A 21,957-nucleotide genomic window follows, 5' to 3' on the forward strand; every position below is an offset into this window, starting at 1 on the left:
TGGAGAATAAATCCTGCCACTAATATTACTTTGTAATTTACTTAGGGTTAGTTCTTTGATAATGGTCCTTCAAAAAAAGGAATTAATGTTAAGGCCCAAGAATTTACAACTAAATAACAATAAGTCAATTTAGCCAAGTTTGCGGGATAGACATTTTAAGAGGAGGAACGAGTATCGTTGTAATTGTCATCTTTTAAGTCTGCATCCTATAGCCGACCACAAGTTTTTTTTTGACACCTTTCCAAAATGCCTCGTATTAATATAGTGTAGTTTGATTGCTCTCGCAGTCTCACTTATATAAAAGTCTTCTGATTTTTATTTTTTTTCCATGTGGGACTTGAATTTGTTGAAAGGAACACCTTTGTTAGGAAATTAGGGTGTAATTGTGTTTGATTAATGCGGAACAAGCCAATGAAATTAAAAACGAGAAAAAACAATAAACAAGATAAACAAAAAACACAAGGATTTACGTGGTTCGGTCAAAATAGACCTACATCCACGGGTGGGGGATTCGAGAGCTTCTTCACTATAATGGAGAAAGAAAACAAGAGAATAATACAAGGAGTCTTAAATCTTATGGCTCAATAAGGTATGATCTAATTGATCAACTAAAGGATCCTTTTATAACATAAGAAAACCCTAATAAAACCTTAATATTGTTCTCCAAGTATACTCAAATAGCCGTCATAGAAAAGATATAATTTTAGGAAATATTCAATCAATTATCCTAGAATAACCTAACTACCGAGCTATAGCTCGGCAGCTAGCTCATGCCTGCCGCAAGTCCTCATAGGGCCGAGCTATAGCTCACTCGCATAGAGCTATAGCTCGCAGCCTCTTTGCAAATTTCCAGCTTCGTCAGGTTTTTGTAAAACGGTTATAGCTTTCTCGTTTCTTATTGGAATTGGGCATATGACCTATCGTTGGAAAGCTCTTGAACCAAGCTATCACCTCCAACTTTAATCACCTCAAAATCAGTTGTAGTATGAGAGATATAAGCGTTCAAAGTCATCCCTACTAGATTTTGAGTCACAATTTAACAACCTTCAATTCAGAGTTTCCCATCGAGCATAATAATAAGTTAGGTTTGGCAAATGGATGAGATATGACAATGCATTGAATAGCTTAATTGACCATTTTCTAGGATATCTTTGACTTGGGTGGCTTGTGTTACTAGCCTTTTTCTTGGTGTCTTGATAAATCAAAAGGCAACATACAATATTTTGTTCGTTTCTTTGCGAAAGCAGCTAGATCGAGTATCGTTCGATGCAACTGTATGTGGCTTGTAATTTAAAATGTTAAAGCAATTGCATGCTTGGTAGTTTATAAAGGGTTCATCATTTATGCGCTAGGTATGCAACTCATTTCTTTTAGTTATTCTGATATACATTGCTCAAAACTGCAAAACCCGGTGTTACATTATAGGAGAACGGAACACATTGAACTGAATTTTCAATTTGTGACATGCGTTATCAAAGATAGGATGATTTCAATTGCTCTGGTGCATAGGGAATTTGAGATCTTCATGCTTCAATTTGAGGGAGGTGCATATTGATAAAATTAGTGTTCTAGATTTACGAGAGGTTTTTGTATATTAAAGGAGTGTGTGTATAATGTCTATTTCCAAGCGTTACACTCACAAAACAACAATTGTCTAGGACTCCGTGCAACCCCTCTAGAGTTACAATTAATTAGAGATTGTATGTTGAAGTTGAATTAATGAAGACGAGAATTCAAGACTTATTTATCAGATTATCTTTGTAGCCTTTTATTTTCAATTTGGATGGTACATATATATAAGCGATATAAGTTTAACAAAACAAAATTTGAACACACTCAAATCATAAAATATGAAGATTTAGTCATATATATAGCACAAATATGCTTGCATTACAAGAGAGATCTTTATTTTAATTAAAACAACTAGTATGTAGTACGTAGCTTATTATTGTGAAATGCGTACTTGCATAACACAAGCAGCAGGAACCTCATTTAGCAAGCCATTTGATTAATAGTCATTACATAAAAAGCTAATTCGAGAGATATGCAACTAGGGCAAAACCATAGTTTAGAGCATATATCTTCCCTCCTAAAGCTGGATCCTGGTATTCACTTCTATATCCAGATGCATCAAGTTTGACTTTGATAACGTTCCAGTCAACTGGTCCCATTGGTCCGGCTTCTACATAAGCCTGTACACAATATAATTTTGACTATAATTAATTCTAGTACATTTCAAAGCAGTGGCGGATCTTGGGCCAAAAAGTTAGAGGCCCGTGATTTGATCATTCATTTTTTGTTAAAAATTACGATATTTAATTAACCAATATTTGCTCAAACTATTCAATTCATTAGATACCATATTACTTATAACATTTTCTATTTTAAGAAAAAAAAAAGACTAAAATTAGGAAACAGAAATGGGTTTTGGGGGTAATACCGTACCTTCTTTTTTGGAGTGTCAAAAGCCACAAGCCATTTCCTGGCAGTACCATCAGCATAAACAATCCCCCCTACAGATCCTTCTGGAAGCGGTCCTTGGTGATCGAACCGGACTTCTTCATCCTGAACTGGAATGAACTCGGGGTAGGACGTTACCGGCTTTCCAGACCAGTTATACTCATCAACCTTTTGCAAGGTTATATTGTCCTTAGTACGGTTTATAAGGAAACCTCGAGTAAGCGATTGCTCCTCTGCCTCAACCTTTCCTTCCGAAGCTATTTTACCCTTTGCTTTTGCCATCACCTCCTCTATTGCAGCTATTTCCTTCTTGCTTAGCACCGATGATGGGACTTGTTCGGTTGAAGCCATGTTTTCTAGTCCATGTTAAACAATAGATCAATAAATAGCGACATAGTTTGACTTTATACACTATTTTATTTTGTGCCAACTTTTACAATAGTTTATACGAGTAGTAATTATAATAGGTTTAACATAATTGTTATTATGTAAAATGTTGTTAAATATGCAGTATATATCAATATAAAGCTTTATAATATTAACTTCAAATACTTTCTCTTATTTTAGCTGTATGTATGGATGATGGATCAAGCTAGTTATTTCCATCTGGTCACCTGTAGATGTTCCATAACCATGGGAGATGGGAGGAATATTAGCAATTTAAATTGAGAAAGTATACTTTGTATATATATATATATATATATATATATATATATATATATATATATATATATATATATATATATATATATATATATATATATATATATATATATAGGGGAAGGCTCATATGAGAATTTCTCTTTATGTGAGAAATCTTTCATATGTGAGAATACTCTCATGTTCTAAATTTTTACTCGTATGTTCTAAATTTTAAACTAGATGTTCTAAATTTTAATATACGTGTTCTAAATCTTAAATGAGTTAAATCAAATGTTTTGAATCATTACTCACATGTTCTAAATCTTAAATTATTTGTTCTAAATTTTAACTTTATACTTCGTATGTTCTAAATTTTTTAATCATATGTTCTGAAGTATTACTAGTATGTTCCAAACTTTTACTCACATGTTCTAAATGTTACTCATATGTTTTAAGTTTGAAATCTGATGTTCTTAATTTTTATTCACATGTTCTAAATCTTAAATCAGATGTTCTAAAATTTATTCAAATTTTCTAAATTTCAAATCAAGCTTTTCAAATTTTTAATCACGCATTGTAAATCCAAAATCAAATGTTCTAAATTATTACTCACGTAGAAGTTCTAAATTATTACTCACGTGTTCAAAATTTTAAATCATGTGTTCTAATCTGAAATTTTAAATCATGTGTTCTGAAATTTTATGATATGTTCTAAATTCTTACTCATATGTTCTAAATTTTTACTCACATGTTCTAAATTTAAAATCAGTTCTCATATATGTATGTTTTCTCACATATGAACCTATTCTCACCGGATCCCTCCCCTATATATATATATATATATATATATATATATATATATATATATATATATGAAATATTATATGTTTATCATATTTATGCTAAGCGTACTAGTTTATATTAATCTTTTATATACATTATTTTATTGAGCTAAAACCTCGCATAAGTCAACTTGGCCTAGAAATGAATGAGTAGGAGGCAAACTGGGTTACATACCTTAGCTAACTTTGATAAGTTATAGGATGAAGAGCGCTACCACTGGGAAAAAAAAATGTATTTGTTGTGAGATAATACAATGTCTATAAGGGCAAATCAACCGCAAATTTATAGAAAGGAAGTAGATCTAAGAACAATTAAGAGCACATTCTAGAAGCACAATAAATAATAGATATTTTGTTTTTTGACAAAGGGAAGCTAAGCAATATTGGCAAACTTATTCTCAATTAAAAAGATGTTTCAAGACACGCGCACACGCACATACTCACACAGTATAAGTGAATTTACTCTGTTGCCTTATCAAATTAATTTCTTAAAATAAATTAGGTTAAATGATCTCATCATATATGTTTCTCATCTTGAATAAAAATAAGATGCTGCCCTATTGCTTTACTCATTGTACATGCTTAGGCATACTTTATTCAAGGAGTTAATATTAGGACTGTACAGAGTTTGGTCTGGACCGTAACCAAACCAGGTTTGGTTTACGGTTTGGAAAAATACGGTTTGGTTTCGATTTTTTGGGAAATACGGATTGCGGTTTGGTTTGGTTTTTCAAAAATTATAAACAAAACCAAACCGTAAACTAGTAAACCGCATTTTAATATTTATATAATATTTATAAAAATTAAAATAGTTATTATATATTTTAAAAAAGAAAAAAAATTAATAAAACACATGAAAAATCATTAAAAGAAGGTCAGTAATTCAGTATAATACTATACTCCAAGATCAGTTTAGCTCCGGCAATCATTGATATCGCATAATGTAGCCCCTGATGTTATCAAGTTGCTGCCAATTATTAAAAACTATAATGTCGTATGAATTTTTTTTTTGGACAAATGTATTATGTTTTTTTCCACTGTTAATTTGTTATGTATTATTTTTATTATGTGTTATTGTGTTAGCACTTGATTAGTTGGTTGTTATTTTTATTAAAACTTTGTAGTATAATTTAATCCGTTTGGGCTAATTATTTGAACTTTATTATAACTTTATTAATATTTGACAATTTTTAGGAAAAAATGCCGTCTCATCATAAACCGCAAACCAAACCGCACCAAACCGCATTATTACGGTTTGGTTTGGTTTGGTTTCAATATTAATATGGTTTGGTTTGGTTTGGAAAATTGACCAAACCGTATTTTGCAGTTTGGTTTGGTTTATACTCAAACCGCACCAAACCAGACCATATTCACCCCTAGTTAATATTCCAAAACTAAGTTTATCTTAGAGGACAACTCAATCAAAATTTAAGCTAATATAGTTGATGTCTGATGAAGCCTAAGATCTTTTTTTTTTTTGACACAACTCCACCCCTGGAAGGGTTAGTTTTTCAACTAATCAGGATTGGCATGGGGAAGTGATGACTGGTGAATATCCTTCGGTCATTGATGTCAGCAAAGGCGACAGCTTTACTCATTCGGCGACAGATAACGATGGATCCAAGGGAGCCGTAGTGTACTTGGGCAACAACAGTACTGCTAAAAGTTGTGCATGGCTATTGGCTTGGTCTGCTCCCAAATTTCCCACCAACAACAATCCTAACAAGGTTTACGTCAAATGTGGCGATGCCGCTGATTTCCAGAATATTAATTGGAACCAAATCGAAGCTTCTCTCGACGTATCATCCACTTTCTCGAGCTTCATGGAACCAATTACCAAGACCACCTGCAGTGCTAACATCCTCCCTGGCAAGAACTTCGCATCTGTTGGTGCTAATTTTGGAACTATGTAATTCTACGTACGTTCGTTCGTTCGTAATTAGTATGCATGGCTCACTCATCATAATTAACATGCATGCATGTATGTACGTACTATAATAATTTGTTAGTTAGTTTCTTTCCTAGCTAACTAGCTACGTACCATGCATGCACATTTATGTTATATCTATTTACTACTTCAATAATAATGAGCCCTACTTTATTATTAGTTTCATGCTTTTATCCCTAATTTTTTTTCTCTATAATTTTTTTTCTCTTCAATAATAATGGCCTTTTTTTTTTATGATGATGACTCTTTTTGAATGTGTATGCAATTATTTGTAAAATCTAATTATAAACAATGAATAATTAAAAAGGCCTAATTTTAAAATCTTGAACATGATTAATTTGTATATTAGGCCTATGTTGTAACCCTCATAGAAATACATATAACAAACAAAAAATTGATACTATGAATCTTAACCTTACTATAATTATACTTCAATCATTGATTAGACAGAGTATAAAATACAGGATACATAATTTGGAACAGGATTCTTCCCAATTTTTTCCTTCAATTCTCATCTTCAAACACAACATCTCATTAAGAAAAAAAAAAAAAAAAAAAAAAAAAAAAAAAAAAAAAAATCCAAACACCCGGTATAATTTTCTTCATCCTTAAATTAAATGTCGTTTTGAGAGTAAAAATTATTCCAGAGAGGAACCAGATGATGTTCAATATCCTGTCGTCGCACCATTATCCTTAATAAGAGAAACCGTGGCAAGACAATTACTAACCAATTCAGTCAATTTATTTCCATAACCAACCAAGGGAGACGTACCACCACTTTCTTGTACACCATCATCACACGTACCAAAATCCGAAATCGTGGCGCTTAACATACTATTAATAGTACCAATATCTTTGGATTCAAGTGCTTTTACAACCTTATCTAAATTATCCAAAGAATTTTCATACATCTCCTTACAATCTCTAAGGGCATCCATATCATTATCCGTTTGCCCTAATTTTTTAGTACTCAAGGCTAGGGCAAGTTGCGTGGCTTGTTGCGTCGCTTTAACTTGCATCCCAAGTAAAGAGAACGTGTCCGTTTTTTTATCATCATTATTGTTATTATGCATGAGGAATGGCTTTAAGGAGGAAATGCAAAGGTCAGGATTATCCGTGGCATCACAAGTTTTCTTTACGTCCGGATTATTAACCGCCATGTTGGTGGTGGTTAATGATTCTTCTTGTTGATCATGGTTGAGGTCAAAGGGGTTGAAGGTGATGGAGAGATCAATTGGATCCCCATCCGCGTCTTGCATGGCGATTGGGGCGGAACTTGGTGAGAGAACGTACGAGGGATCATTATAAGGGGCCGCGGCAATGGATGGTGACGGTGATGGAGGGATAACAAAGGCGGTTGTTTCTAATGATGTTGGTGGTGAACTTGGAGATATTGTTTCGGATAAAGATCTACATTGAACTTGATAGATGAAAGCAAATAAGAGGGACAAAATTGATAAGGTGAATATTGGTTGCATTATTATTAAAGGTGATAAAAGTTTATTAGGTTACTTTTCAAACAATTTAATTAGGAAAAGGTGGTGAGATATTTAAGGGTATCAACAAAAAAAAAAAATTATATATTTTTTTTTATTATGTTAACGGATTAGAAAGCTAAGGTAGAAGTTTGAAACTTTGAATGTGTTGTTCATTTAGATTAATGGTTAAAATGATGAGGTTTATTTTTAATCGTGACCAGTGAATTGGATAGGTGGTAGCAACTAAAAATATCTGTCCTATACCAAAAGTGGTGAAAATCAAACACAATATTTGTGCCCCGTCAATTTTGCAATCCTATCCTACCTTACGGAGTAATAAAAGTCTTACCAACAATTTTTGGCGTAAAAATTTTGTTGCCAATGATATCTAATTAGCTTTTATTTTAATTGGTTTACTATTATAACCGGTGCTGTCAAATTTCAAACCGAAACCGTTTAACTGCCCGAAACCAACCGACCTAAATGAGAACCGAACCGGTTAAAAACCATTTTTTTTGAAACCGAAAACCGACCCGAACTGTATGTGAATGAACCCGAAACCGAACCGATCCGAATAACGTTACACCGTATAAGAACCGAACCCGTTAATGAACCGAACCAGTTCTAAACTGAACTCAAATCAAACCGAACCGAAAAAGAATCGAACTGTTTCTAACTCGAAACCGCTTTCAACCCGAAACCGTTTGAACCGGGATAAAAATCGTTTACACATATAACAACCCGCGACCCGTTTGCACCGAACTGTATATAAACCGAACCGTTTATAAACCGAACCGCTTGCAAACCGAATCGTTTATGAACCGGACCGCTTATAAACGAATCGGTTACAAACTGCTTACTATAAAGAGAATATTAAAATCAACTTGAAAGGTGTTTTAAATGAAAGTTAAATATCATAGTACAAAAATTCTTCCTGCCAAATTAATATTTATTGAAAATTTATTATCATAGTATAAAATATCTTCCTGCCAAATTATTATCATAGTATAAAATATCTTCCTGCCACTAAAAATCCTCCTGCCATAAATTGAACCGAAAAAGAACCGAACCAGTTATTATAAACTGAACCGAAAAAGAATCGAACCAATTATAAACAGAACCGAAAAAGAACCGAACTAGTTGTAAACTGAACCGTAAAAGAACCGAACTGTTTCTAACCCGAAACTGTTTCCAACCCGAAACTGTTTGAACCGGGATAAAAACCGTTTACACCAAACCGTTAACAAACTGCTACCGGTCTGCACCGAACCGTTTACTACCCGGACTGTTTACAACCCAAACCGAATTAAAACCGCTCAAGAATAAACCGAAACCAAATCGAACCGATAACTATTTAAACCGAACTGGAACCGACCCGCGAGACGCTTAAACCGATTTCAAACCGACCCGATTTAATAGCGAACCGATTTTAAACCAAACCGAACCTGAACTGTCAAACCGTTTTGACAGTGTAATTATAACTCAATGTAAGGAGAAGAAATTTGACTAGATTATAAATCTGACAAGAGCGCCAACCAGAAGTATGTCAAATTATTTTAGCATAGTTAGTAACAATAAACTTTTGTGTATACCCGTTATTATATTAGTATTTAGGATTTTTTGACTTTTACCACCAAAAAAATCAAAAAAATGTTTTTTACCACCAAAACTTCTAAAACTTTTATTTTACCACCAAATAAAAAATTAAAAGTTGTTTTTTACCACCTGCCAATGAAAGGGAACCTAACAGAGAAAACAAAAATAGAATATAATTGCTTCTCAGCTAATTTCCAGCCTTGGTCTAAGGGTACAAAAATAAAATACTACCAATAGTACATACAAGATTTATAAAAAGGATTCATGGAACACAAACAATTATAATAGTGGATATGAGGTATTAATAAGAAAATCAATGGAGATCGGATCAATGACTTTAAATTTTTTTTTTTTTTGTGAAGGTCGGATCTGTGTTTAACCATATTCAAATAGCTAAATCAATCATTGTGTCTTTCATAACCATTAAACGTGTGTAACGTGTCTTTAATTAAGGTCCAACGTAATAACAAGCAATCAGCAGCATGCTTCAAACTTGTATTTAATTTGGAGTTGAAATTATAATAAGGTTTGGCTTTCCAAATAAATATATTTAAAAAAATAAATTTAACAGGATTTTGTTGACTAGTCTTTCAAACTAGCTATATATATATTGACATGTTATCATTATATCTATGCGAAGGAGAGTAATTTCTAGCTTAGGGCTAAAACAAACATAGTAAGAGGTGTCAAATACTGATCCAATCAATTCAAATCTACCTGAATAAAGCCTATATGGTTCCAAACGACATTATATGATGATCCCGAAATGTATCCCCTAAAATCTCAAGCCTTTTCGACACCGGGCCCTGAAACCTCCAAAATTTCTCAAAAAAACATGGATATTAGCCTTCAATTTTGAATATTTTAAACTTTTTTTCGCACGGAAATAAAACTTGCAGAAATGTTTACCATGGTCCCTAATACCCTCCGGTAGTCCAATTGGGTGGGTAGAACCATGCAATTTGCCTTTAAACGACCAATTTACCGGTTTACAACTTGCACCGATTTTATTAACTCAAACCTACCAAGAACATTTATTACAACAAATAATGATCATATATGGTTACAAACAGCATTATATGACCCCGAGATATATCCCTAGAATTTCAAGACTTTTCGACACCGGGCCCCGAATCCTCTAAAATTTCTCAAAAAACGTGGATATTAGTCTTCAATTTTGGAATTTTTTGACTTTTTTTCGCCTAAAAATAAAAAATGCCGAAATGTTTACCATGGTCCCTAATACCCTCCAGGAGTCCAATTTGGTGGGTGGAACCATCCAACTTGCCTTTAAACGACCAACTTACCGGTTTACAACTTACACCAATTTTATTAATTAAAGCCTACCACGAACATTTATGACAACAAATAATGATCATACATGGTTTCAAACGGCATTATATGACCCTGAAATGTATCCCATACAATTTCATAACTTTTCGATACCGGGCCCCCAAAACCTCCAAAATTTCTCAAAAAGTGTGGATATTAGCCTTCAATTTTGGAATTTTTTGACTTTTTATCAACCAGAAATAAAAATTGCTGAAATATTTACCATGGTCCCTAATACTCTCCGGGAGTCTAATTGGGTGTGTTGAACCATTCAATTTGCTTTTAAACAGCCAATTTACCGGTTTATAATTTGCACAGATTTCAATAACTCAAACCTACTACGAACATTTATGACAACATATAATGATCATATATGGTTCCAAACGGCATTATATGACCCCGAGATGTATCCCCTAAAATATCAAGCATTTTCGACATACATCGAGCCTAAAATCTCCAAAATTTCTCAAAAAGCATGGTATAGTATTAGCCTTTAATTTTGGAATTTTTTGACTTTTTTCCGCCCATAAATAAAATGTTAGGTTGCAGAAATGTTTACTATGGTCCCTAATACCCTCCGAAAGTCCAATTGGGTGGGTGGAACCATCCAATTTGTCTTTAAACGGCAAATTTAATTTATCGGTTTACAACATGCACGATTTCATTAACTCAAGCATACCACAAACATTTATGACAACATATAATGATCATATATGGTTCCAAACGAAATTATATGACCCCGAGATATATCCCCTAAAATCTCAAGCCTTTTCGAAACCGGGCCCCGAAACCTCAAAAATTTCTCTAAAAGCGTGAATATTAGCCTTTAATTTTGGAATTTTTTTGACTTTTTTTCGTCCGCAAATAATAATTGCCGAAATGTTTATCATGGTCCCTAATACCCACTGGGAGTCCAATTAAGTGGGTGGAACCATCCAATTTACCTTTAAACGACCAATTTAACAATTTACAACTTGCATCGATTTCATTAATTCAAGCCTACCACCAACATTTATGACAACATATAATGATCATATATGGTTCCAAACGGCATTATATGACCCCGATATGTATCCCGTAAAATCTCAACTTGTATGGACACAATAATTTAACATGTTTGATAACTCAAATTTAAAATAGATCCAACCCGATCCAGACACCCGAATTGACATCTATAAACAAAATAGGGCAAGTATATATGGTTGAATTTAATGTAATGGTGGCCTACTAATTTAAGTGTGAATCAAAGAAATTGTACTTTGTATTATATATAGGATGGGACTATGTCATATTTGATTATACCCATAATTCCATCAATTCATCATCAAAAGTGAGTCCACTTTACAAGTCTAAGGTGATTCATTGCGAAATCATGTGCAATAATAACAAGAGGTTATTGTAGTCGTCTTTTATCCTTATAAAGTGTTAAACTCATTCACAAACTTTTAATCCATTTATCTATATGGTGCACTTATATGTTTCGTCTGAATAGGTTACACTTCACCAGATTGAAAAGAGAAAGCAAGAGAAAGAAGCTTTATATATATATATATATATATATATATATATATATATATATATATATATATTGGTTTCAAAGTATATAGTCGACCAAATGAATGGATGGAGGAGATTTAAAAACTAAACTGTATGGTTTGAATTGAAAATTTATAGTGGTTATAAATCTTATAATATTGCATAATAGCTATTGTAAAACTATCCCATATTTTTATAGTAGTAAGTTTCTTCAACACGGCATTCGTTGGTACACTACTGAATAATTAAATGTAAAATTCATTAATTAATTCGATCATGTAAAAGCTTTGGTCAAATAACTTTTGGAACTTCAGAGGTAAGTCTTTTTATACGTAAATATTATCATGTGATGCATGATGCCTGCCCTTGCAAATTGAGTAATTATATTTTGGACTTTAATTTGTATTTAAATTATTGGTCGATATGATTTTGTTACTGTAACCAAATTTTAAACTTTGGAATAGACATCTCCTATACGAATAACAAATACTACGTAAAAGTGTTGATGAAGAAAAAAATCCGGTCAATTTCTTTTTTAGAATCGGATAAAATAATAATGATGCGTACTTCATAACTTGATTAATACGTAACTTTAAACACTTTTGTATTATTTTACTTCCTCTATTCTAAAATAATTCATACAATTTTATTATCACATCTATATACAAAGTACTTTACATTGACTATACATTTTCATTGATGTACAGAGTATTAAAAATTAACAATATAGTATAATCATATAAAACATTTTTAGATCGATACTCTGTAGGTGTTAATGTGAAATTCATAATATTATTAACTTTTTTTTTTAATCCCAATTTAGAAATTCAAATGCCTTGCTTTTCAGATCGAATCAAATCGAGTTCCTGAAAATTGAAGACAAGCAATTACAAAAGATGGGTAGTTTTTCATGGCCAAGCAAGATGCATCACATGCATCTGATGTGATTAAATTAAAAAATATGACTTCAAATTTTGCAGGTTTATTAGTCTTTGATTATTGTTAGTAATATAAACAATTCAAGTGGATCTTTAATTTGTTTTTAAGTGGATTCAAGGAGTTAACTTAGATCCATCATTCAGTAAGTCATGACAAAATTATAAAGAATCTTTAATTTCTTATTGTGAACTTAGACCAACGAACCCTCGTTTTACTTTATATTTTTAATTTTTTGTGTGCTAACGTACAACATAGCGTAAGCTTCATGCATCATGCATTCGTTAGAAAATGGGTACTAAAGTTTCTATAAAAGGCTCTAAGTTATTGGTAAATTTCCTCATTCAAATCCTCTTCAATACAAGTAATCACCTCGATCATAAGTTGTATTTGGATCGGAGTTGAGTTTATATAGTAGAGTTTTCAAGAAAAAAAAATGGCAAATCAAGTTGTTGGTAGTCATGAAAAGTCATTTAAGCTACAAAGCTTTCATAAGTTTGTGCGATCAAACCCTAAATCAGATAAGTTTAAGGTAAAAAGGTTCCACCACATCGAGTTTTGGTGTGGTGACGCATCCAACACGAGCCTCCTTTTTTCTAAGGGGCTTGGCATGCCTACCGTTGCCAAATCTGACCATTCTACCGGCAACCTTGTACACGCCTCCTACGTGTTGCGTAGCGGTGACCTCCGCTTCCTCTTCACCGCTCCTTACACTCAATCTTCGTCTCCAACGGCCTCCATACCTACGTTTAACTATGAATCCCACTCCTCTTTTATGTCCACTCATGGGTTTGGAGTTCGCGCTATTGCCCTTGAGGTGGACGATGCTAAGTCCGCCTACACCACTAGTGTGGCAGCCGGGGCTCGCCCTTCCTCCCCTCCTATCCTCTTAGAGGACGGCCATACCCTCCTCGCCGAGGTCCATCTCTTCGGGGATGTAGTCCTTCGATTGGTCAGCCACGCACATACATCTATTTGCAACAACTTTCTACCCAAATTTACTCAAGTACATGGATCAGGAACCGAATTCGGGTTCAAGAGCCTAGACCACGCCGCAGGAAGCGTGCCTGAGCTAGCCTCCATCATGGAATACATAACGAGGATAACCGGTCTCCACGAGTTCGTAGAGTTTGCAGCCGAAGACCTAGTTGGAGTCACCGAATCCGGACTCCAATCCGTGTTCTTAGCAAACAACGATGAATCTGTTTTCCTAAACTTCAGCGAGCCAGTGTACGGCCAAACAATGAAAAGCCCCATTGAGACGTTCATAAAACGTAACAACGGTCCAGGAGTGCAACACTTGGCTCTCATTACTGACGATATATTCAAAACCCTAAGAGAGATGAAGAAGACGTCATTATTCGAATTCATGCCACCATCAGAAGGCGATTACTACCAAAAACTAAAGGCGGTGGCAAGCGATAGATTTCTTAACGGAGGAGGAAATACAAGAATGCGAGGCGCTAGGGCTTAAGGTGGACAAGGACCATGAAGGTGTTATAATTCAATCATTTACTAAGCCTATTGGAGATAGGCTTACTATATTCATTGAGGTGATACAAAGAATTGGGTGTTCGATTCAAGGAGATGATGGCAAGTTTTATCAAAAGGGTGGGTGTGGTGGATTTGGCAATGGAAAGAATTTTAATGAGTTGGTTAAGTCATTGGAGAAATATGAAAGGACTATTATTACTACTCAGAGTTAATTTAACTCTTGATAACATTGATCAAATGATTTGCAACATGCAAGTCCTATATATTGTGACAACATAATGTGGTTTTTCCGGAAATTAAAGTTCCTCGGGCTTGGGTTTCACTAACTCACTGGTTGTCTGGATGTGCTTGTCGTAGGCAATTGCTGTATTTTCATTATTAGTTTTTTTCTTAGTTCTTTTGTAAAATAAAAAAAATAAATAAATAAATAAATAAAATAAAATAAAAACATAATGTGGTTTTATGTTTCAATTGCTTTTTTAGCTACATCATCAATATGGTTTTACCATATATGCTATTATATTGTGGGTTTTACATGTTGAGTATACAATAATAATTATGAGTTGAGCCTTAATTAGGTTCCAACTGGTGAGTTACTGTGCTTTATTAGCTCTTTGATAAGTATAATGGTCATCAAACAGTATAACCTTTGACCATTTTATTAATGTATTATAAATACGGAGTACATTATATTCGTATGCATTTTCTCTATTTTAATGTATACTTGCAACATATTTTCTTGGCTCATGAAATGATTATAAAACGTAAACGACCGAACTAAGCAATAAAATTTTAGGGTTCGTTTGGCATTATTGTGATTTTCTGTTTTTTGGTTTTTTGTTCTCTAAAAGTATATGATATGACTCCCATAATGACTCAAAAATTATATAAACTTATTAAAATTATGATAATTATGAAAACTGACAACAGAAAAGGGGAAACTCCTTTTTCTTGTTTCCTGTTTTTAGTTTTTGGTTTTCAAAAAAACAAGAAACTGAAAACCAAAATTGATGCCAAACAAGCCCTTAATTGCTTGTACAAGGCCTACAAACTAACAACGTAACACTTTTTTCTTATTGACAATAATAAAATTATTATCGATTGACCATTTACTTAACTTAATATCTTTTTTTAAGTGCATGCTAAGCTGGTGTGTTTTTTAAATAAATAAAATTAAGTAGTTCCTAAGTGAAATCTAATTTTTTTATTTTTTTATTTTTATTTTTTATTTTTATTTTTTTTTTTATGTAGAGAGCACTACAAGGGTATATATTAAAAAAAACAGATTTGATCCATGTCAATCTTGGGTATAATCATCTAACCTAATTGATATTTACAAATGTTTTCAATAATAGTACTAGCTATTGTTTAGTACTTTGTATAATAATATATTTGAAAAATTCATGGTCGAATTTAAGAGGAACAATAAATTATTACCACCACAGTCACATGTAGCAATATTATTATTTAAGATATAACAAAATTTGTAATTAAACTTTGTATCACTATAAATAAAATGTAATTACGCTAATGCACGAGACACATCATTTGTCAAAAGATACTCTTACTTAAACATGATCAACTAGATCAATGGGTTGGACAAGGCCACACATAATGCCAATGGCTATTTTATTTTAATGTTAATTATTAAAAAAATAAGCGGGCTACCATGTAGGTTGTCCTATCAAGGTTGTACCAGGTTCATGCAAAAATTTTAAAATGATATGATGCTCATTCAATTAAAACCCGAACCCAATCAATGATTGTGCACGGCTCATCTTAGATTTGGCCATTTCGTACCACATTTGACCAACTCACGCACCTACTTGACTCATCTCCGAGGCTGAAACCTCCAAAATTTCTCAAAAAGAGTGGATATTAGCCTTTAATTTTAGAATTTTTTGACTTTATTTCACCCAAAAATAAAAATTGTCAAAATGTTTACCATGGTCCCTAATACCCTCCGGCAGTCCAATTGGTTGAACATCCAATTTGCCTTTAAACGACCAATTTACCGATTTACAACTTGCATCGATTTCATTAACTCAAGTTTACCACGAACATTTATGACAACATATAATGATCATATATGGTTCCAAACGGCATTATATGACCCCGAGATGTATCCTATAGAATTTCAAGACTTTTCGACACTGGGCCCAGAATCCTTTAAAATTTCTCAAAAAATGTAGATATTAGCCTTCAATTTTGAAATTTTGACTTTTTTCGCCCGGAAATAAAAAATACCGAAATGTTTATCATGATCCCTAATACCATCTTGTAGTCCCTTTGGGTGGGAGGAACTATACAATTTGCATTTAAACGACCAATTTACAGATTTACAACTTGCACCGATTTCATGAACTCAAGCCTACCACGAACATTTATGACAACAAATAATGATCATATATGGTTCCAAACAGCAATATATGACCCCGAGATGTATCCCCTAAAATTTTAAGACTTTTCAAAGCCGGGCCCCAAAACCTCTAAAATTTCTCAAAAAACGTGGATATTAGTCTTTAATTTTGGAATTTTTTGATTTTTTTTCGCCAGCAAATAAAAATTGCCGAAATGTTTACCATGGTCCCTAATACCCTTTGGGAGTCCAATGGTTGGTTGAACTATCAAATTTCCCTTTAAACGGCAAATTTATTTATAGGTTTACAACTTGCACGGATTTCATTAACTCAAGCCTACCACGAACATTTATCAATACATGTAATGATCATATATGGTTCCAAACGACATTATATGACTCCAAGATGTATTTTCTAAAATCTCAAGTTTTTTCGACAACATCCCCAACCTCAAAAATTTCTCAAAAAGCGTGGATATAAGCCTTTAATTTTGGAATTTTTTGACTTTTTTACGCCCGGAATTAAAATTGTCGAAATTTTTACCGTGGTTTCTAATATCTTCCGGGAGTCCCATTGGGTGGGTGGAACCATTCAATTTGCCTTTAAACGACCAATTTACCGGTTTACAACTTGCACCGATTTCATAAACTCAAGCCTACCACGAACATTTATGACAACAAATAATGATCATATATGGTTCAAAACAGCATTACATGACCCCGAGATGTATCCCCTAAAATTTCATGACTTTTCGACGCCGGCCCCCAAAACCTCTAAAATTTCTCAAAAAGCGTGGATATTAGTCTTCAATTTTCGATTTTTTTTTGACTTTTTTCGCCCGGAAAAAAAATTGCCGAAAAGTTTATCATGGTCCCTAATATCCTCCGGGAGTCTAATTGGGTTGGTGGAACTATCCAATTTGCCTTTAAACGGCCAATTTAATTATCGGTTTACATCTTGCACGGATTTCATTAACGCAAGCCTACTACGAACATTTATGACAACATATATTGATCATATATGGTTCCAAACGGCATTATATGACCCAGAGATGTATTTCCTAAGATATTAATACTTTTCTACACTGGGCCCCGAATCCTCCACAATTTCTCAAAAAGCGTGGATATTAACCTTTTATTTTGATTTTTTTTTCGCCCGTAAATAAAAATTGCCGAAATGTTTACCATGATCCCTAATACCCTCCGGGAGTCCAATTGGGTAGGTGGAACTATCCAATTTGCCTTTAAGCGATCAATTTACCGGTTTACAACTTACACCGATTTTGTTAATTTAAACCTACCACAAACATTTATGACAACAAATAATGATCATATATGGTTTCAAACGGCATTATATGACCCCGAGATGTATCCCATAGAATTTCAAGACTTTTTGACACCGGGCCTAGAAACCTCCAAAATTTCTCAAAAACCGTGGATATTAGCCTTCAATTTTGGAATTTTTTGACTTTTTTCACCCGGAAATAAAAATTGCCGAAATGTTTACCATGTTCCCTTATATCCTCCGTGAGTCTAATTGGGTGTGTTGAACCATTCAATTTGCTTTTAAACCACCAATTTACTAGTATACAACTTGCACCAATTTACTGGTTTACAACGGGCAATCTAATTAAATTGCATCGAACTCGACTTGAACCGAAATACACTCAAACCCGTTTTAACCCGTCAAAACCCGAATTTAACCCGACTTGTTATTAACCTGACCTGAATTCAACCCGACCTGTTCCTAACTGGACCCGAATTTAACCCAACCTGTTACAAACCTGACCCGAAATCAACCCAACTTGTTATTGACCTGACCCAAATTCAACCCGACTTGTTATTGACCCGACCCGAAATTTACCATACCTATTACTTACCCAACCCAAAAATTCAACCCGATCTGTTACTAACCCGACTCGAAATTAACACGACTTGTTATTGACCCGACCTAAATTCAACCTAAATTGTTCCTGATCCGATTTCAAATCACCTTAAATATTATTGTTGATCAAAGTATTTTGTCTGGGGAGACCAAGTCGGTCCAGGCCAGCAAAAGAGACTTGACTTGGAAATGACCCGACCTGATTGTAACCTGCAAATTATTGAGTTGAACATAACCCGACTTGAATCCGAGAATGACCCGACTTGGAAATGACCCAGCCTGATTATAGCCCGCAAATTATTGACTTGAACCGAATCCAACTTGAACCCAAGAATGACCCGACTTGATTATAATCCGCAAATTATTGACTTGAACTGAACCCGACTCAAACCCGAGAATGACCCGACCTGATTCTAACCCGCAAATTATTGGCTTGAACTGAACCCGAGAATTACCCTAACCCTTTTTAACCCGAATTAAACCCGACCTATTGTTCACTCGACCCGAATGTAACTCGACCTAAACCCGACTCAAACCCGATAAGAAGTATGACCCAACTCAAGCATGACCCAACCCAAACCCGACCCGCATAGGTTATGGAATTAATCTGAATTGACCCGACCCGAGTTGACCGACCACTGTTACCCGACCCGTTTACGCGAATTAATAGCTCTATCTCCCACTCCATATGTTATAAGTAGTATTTGTAAAAACGCATAACTGCTATATCAGCCCAATTATCATAATACCACTACACACTAAAACTAATCAACTTTGAGAATTGAGCCCAAATAGTTCTATAAAATCGAGCCCTTATAAATGATTTGGCTATTAATTTAAGCAATTTGGCTATTAATAAAAGCTAAAAAGTCAACACAAACATGGGAAACAACAAAAACAAAAGCAATGAAACCCAAATGGCAATTTCGCGCAATCGCGCAGCACACAATGAACAGACAGCAAGCACATGAAACGACCAGAAAACAGTTAAGCCAACTCAACCACACCAAAAACAAAAACAAAAACAAAAGAATATATTCACGCCCCCTCATATTATCATATCTCCTTTTTACACTCTCAAATCTCCGAAACGTGTTCAATTTCTCAGCAATCTTCTTCCAAAAGTAACCCAAACTAAAAGCATCTTCCTACTATTTCAACCCATCTTCTCATTTTCTTCAAACAATCAAGAAAAAACAAAATGGTGGGAGCAAAGAAATTCGGAGTAGCAGTTGATTTTTCAAAGAGTAGTAAATGTGCTCTTCAATGGGCAATTGATAATTTGGCTGATAAGGGTGATACTTTATACATAATCCATGTTAAACCCTCTTCTCATGATGAATCTCGTAATCTTCTTTGGATTAAATCGGGTTCTCGTATGTCATTCTTACTAATTACTTATTTCCTACTTTCGCCTTCATTTTTTTATTAAAAAAAATTTATCGATCATTTTGGGACTAAGGCTTTGTTGTTATCGATCTGTTGATTGACTCGTCGGAATTTGAAATTTTTTATGCAGCGCTTATCCCTTTGGTAGAGTTTAGGCAACCTGAGGTTATGAAGAAGTACGAGGTTCAAACTGATATTGATGTTCTTGACATGTGTGATACTGCTTCTCGTCAAAAAGAGGTTTTTTTTTTTTTTTTTTTTTTTTTTTTAAATACTTATGTTAATTGCTGATTTTTGTTTTTATTTTTAAGTTATTAATTTTGGTTGTTTATATGTTTTGGGATGAATGAAGATTCATATTGTAACGAAGATATACTGGGGAGATGCAAGAGAGAAGCTTTTGGAAGCAGTTGATGATCTGAAATTGGATTCTTTGGTTATGGGATGCAGGGGACTCAGTGGTCTTAAAAGGTACTCTTAATTTCTGTTTATTATATTTATTAATCTTTATTAAATTGATAATTTTGGGTGTTATGTTACAAAATTGAGAAGAATTACCTTGTAGATTATCAACTTTATGAGATCTGTTCTGATTTTTTACTTCATGTGACTTAAATATAGTGTTTATTTATAGAATTGGACCATTGATGTTGACGGAATTTGATCGTATGTGGGAGAATTGTACAAGTTTAAAGGTGTACGAAATTGAAAGACTTGTTGATTAAGTGAGACAGACTTAGCACCACTTAGGTTATTGATGATCGCGTCATGTTAGCATACTGCGTCTCTTTCTAACAATTAGACGAATTCTTAAGGGCAGGGGATCCTCAATTCCTCGTACAAATTGATAATAAGTTCAATGTCACATACTTTTCTGTCACAAATAAAGCTTTGGTTTTGATTTGTTACTTTAATTCAATGGTTAAATCCTAATCAACCTAATTAATTTATGACTGGCTACTTATTTTTCAGGATTATCATGGGAAGTGTGGCGAATTATGTGATGAGTAATGCTACTATACCAGTGACCATTGTCAAAGAGCCCGGATTCCATAGGGCTTGATTTAGTTGTTACAGTCTGATATCGCTGGCTGTACGCCTGTACTTGTTGAGTCTTGTGACTGATGTTGAAGATTGCTCGATCCGTTAGCCAGCTATTACCTATGAAGTTCATAAATCGATATCTATTTCTAGATGATCAGATATCTAGTTTTACAATTTGTTGTTATGTACTGTACTTAATACAAGTATTTGTGTTGCTAATAATGTTGGGATGCCTTTGGACCAGTCCAGTGCTCAATATCTATGTCTAGATGATCGGATATCAAACTTCACAACTTCTTGTTGTACTGATACTACTTGTGTTCGCCTTTAAACCAGTTTAAAGCTCAATATCAATCTCAAGATCAGATACATTTGACAATTTGGTATAATAATGTAGAAAATTGTTCTCTGCTTTGATGTTTACTTAATCCTTGTTTGGTACATGTCTTATAGCCACCAGTTTGGTTTGATTTTGGCTTTTGGATTTTACAAGTATTCAATTAAGCTATAATGGCTTATTTTACTAATAAAACATCAAAGGATTGAATTTTTTCAACATATTATTTTAACTATATCATGCTAGCTTCCAGCTCAAACAATTAATTCTACCACAAATTACAGAAGTCAAGTTAATTATGGGTGATTGCAGCCTAAAAGTGTTAATTACATTTGAGAGATCAAACAACCACTATTGAAACTTTTGGAGTCAAATTGTCACTTTTGCAAAGATTATGGTGCTACATTACTACAGTGTACTTTACTCTTATATCTATACTTAAAAAGCGTTTTGAAATAAGCTCACATATGTGTTCGTTTCATTCAACGAGTCTTTCATTTCATACATAGAAAAAAATACTTTTGATAATCCGAAAACTAGTTGATTACTTCGTATTAAACTCATTTTTGTAATATTCAATCCTCCCAAAATGCCTAAACAAGACTTTGTTCATTTTCCCTAAACCGCCTATTATTCTAGGAAATACAAAACCTTCTAGAACTTGAGATTTTTCCCGTCT

General features: G+C 33.7%; 1 protein-coding gene and 2 pseudogenes across 1 annotated transcript; all 3 read left to right on the top strand.

Moving 5' to 3' along the window:
- The first annotated feature begins 5,485 nt into the window (after positions 1–5,485).
- Positions 5,486–5,857, top strand: LOC145565688 (jasmonate-induced protein homolog pseudogene; annotated as a pseudogene).
- Positions 5,858–13,206: 7,349 nt separating this feature from the next.
- On the top strand, positions 13,207–14,476 carry LOC145565689 (4-hydroxyphenylpyruvate dioxygenase pseudogene; annotated as a pseudogene).
- A 5,088-nt stretch (positions 14,477–19,564) lies between these two features.
- On the top strand, positions 19,565–21,184 carry LOC145564575 (universal stress protein PHOS32-like). The gene is made up of 4 exons (XM_081624850.1): positions 19,565–19,884; positions 20,028–20,137; positions 20,250–20,368; positions 20,870–21,184. Exons 1-4 carry the CDS (start codon positions 19,710–19,712, stop codon positions 20,958–20,960), a joined length of 495 nt encoding a protein of 164 aa, XP_081480976.1. The 5' UTR covers positions 19,565–19,709; the 3' UTR covers positions 20,961–21,184.
- The last annotated feature ends 773 nt before the right edge of the window (positions 21,185–21,957 follow it).

This window comes from Chenopodium album, chromosome 10 (assembly GCF_948465745.1).
Source record: "Chenopodium album chromosome 10, dcCheAlbu1.1, whole genome shotgun sequence".
Taxonomy (NCBI): Eukaryota; Viridiplantae; Streptophyta; class Magnoliopsida; order Caryophyllales; family Amaranthaceae; genus Chenopodium; species Chenopodium album.

Excerpts from the sequence above, each read along its gene's own strand:
- LOC145564575 (XM_081624850.1), top strand. The coding sequence starts at position 19,710 with ATGGTGGGAGCAAAGAAATTCGGAGTAGCAGTTGATTTTTCAAAGAGT. Across the intron at positions 20,138-20,249 it reads CTGCTTCTCGTCAAAAAGAG|ATTCATATTGTAACGAAGAT; the intron begins GTTTTTTTTTTT and ends GGATGAATGAAG. Across the intron at positions 20,369-20,869 it reads GGACTCAGTGGTCTTAAAAG|GATTATCATGGGAAGTGTGG; the intron begins GTACTCTTAATT and ends CTTATTTTTCAG.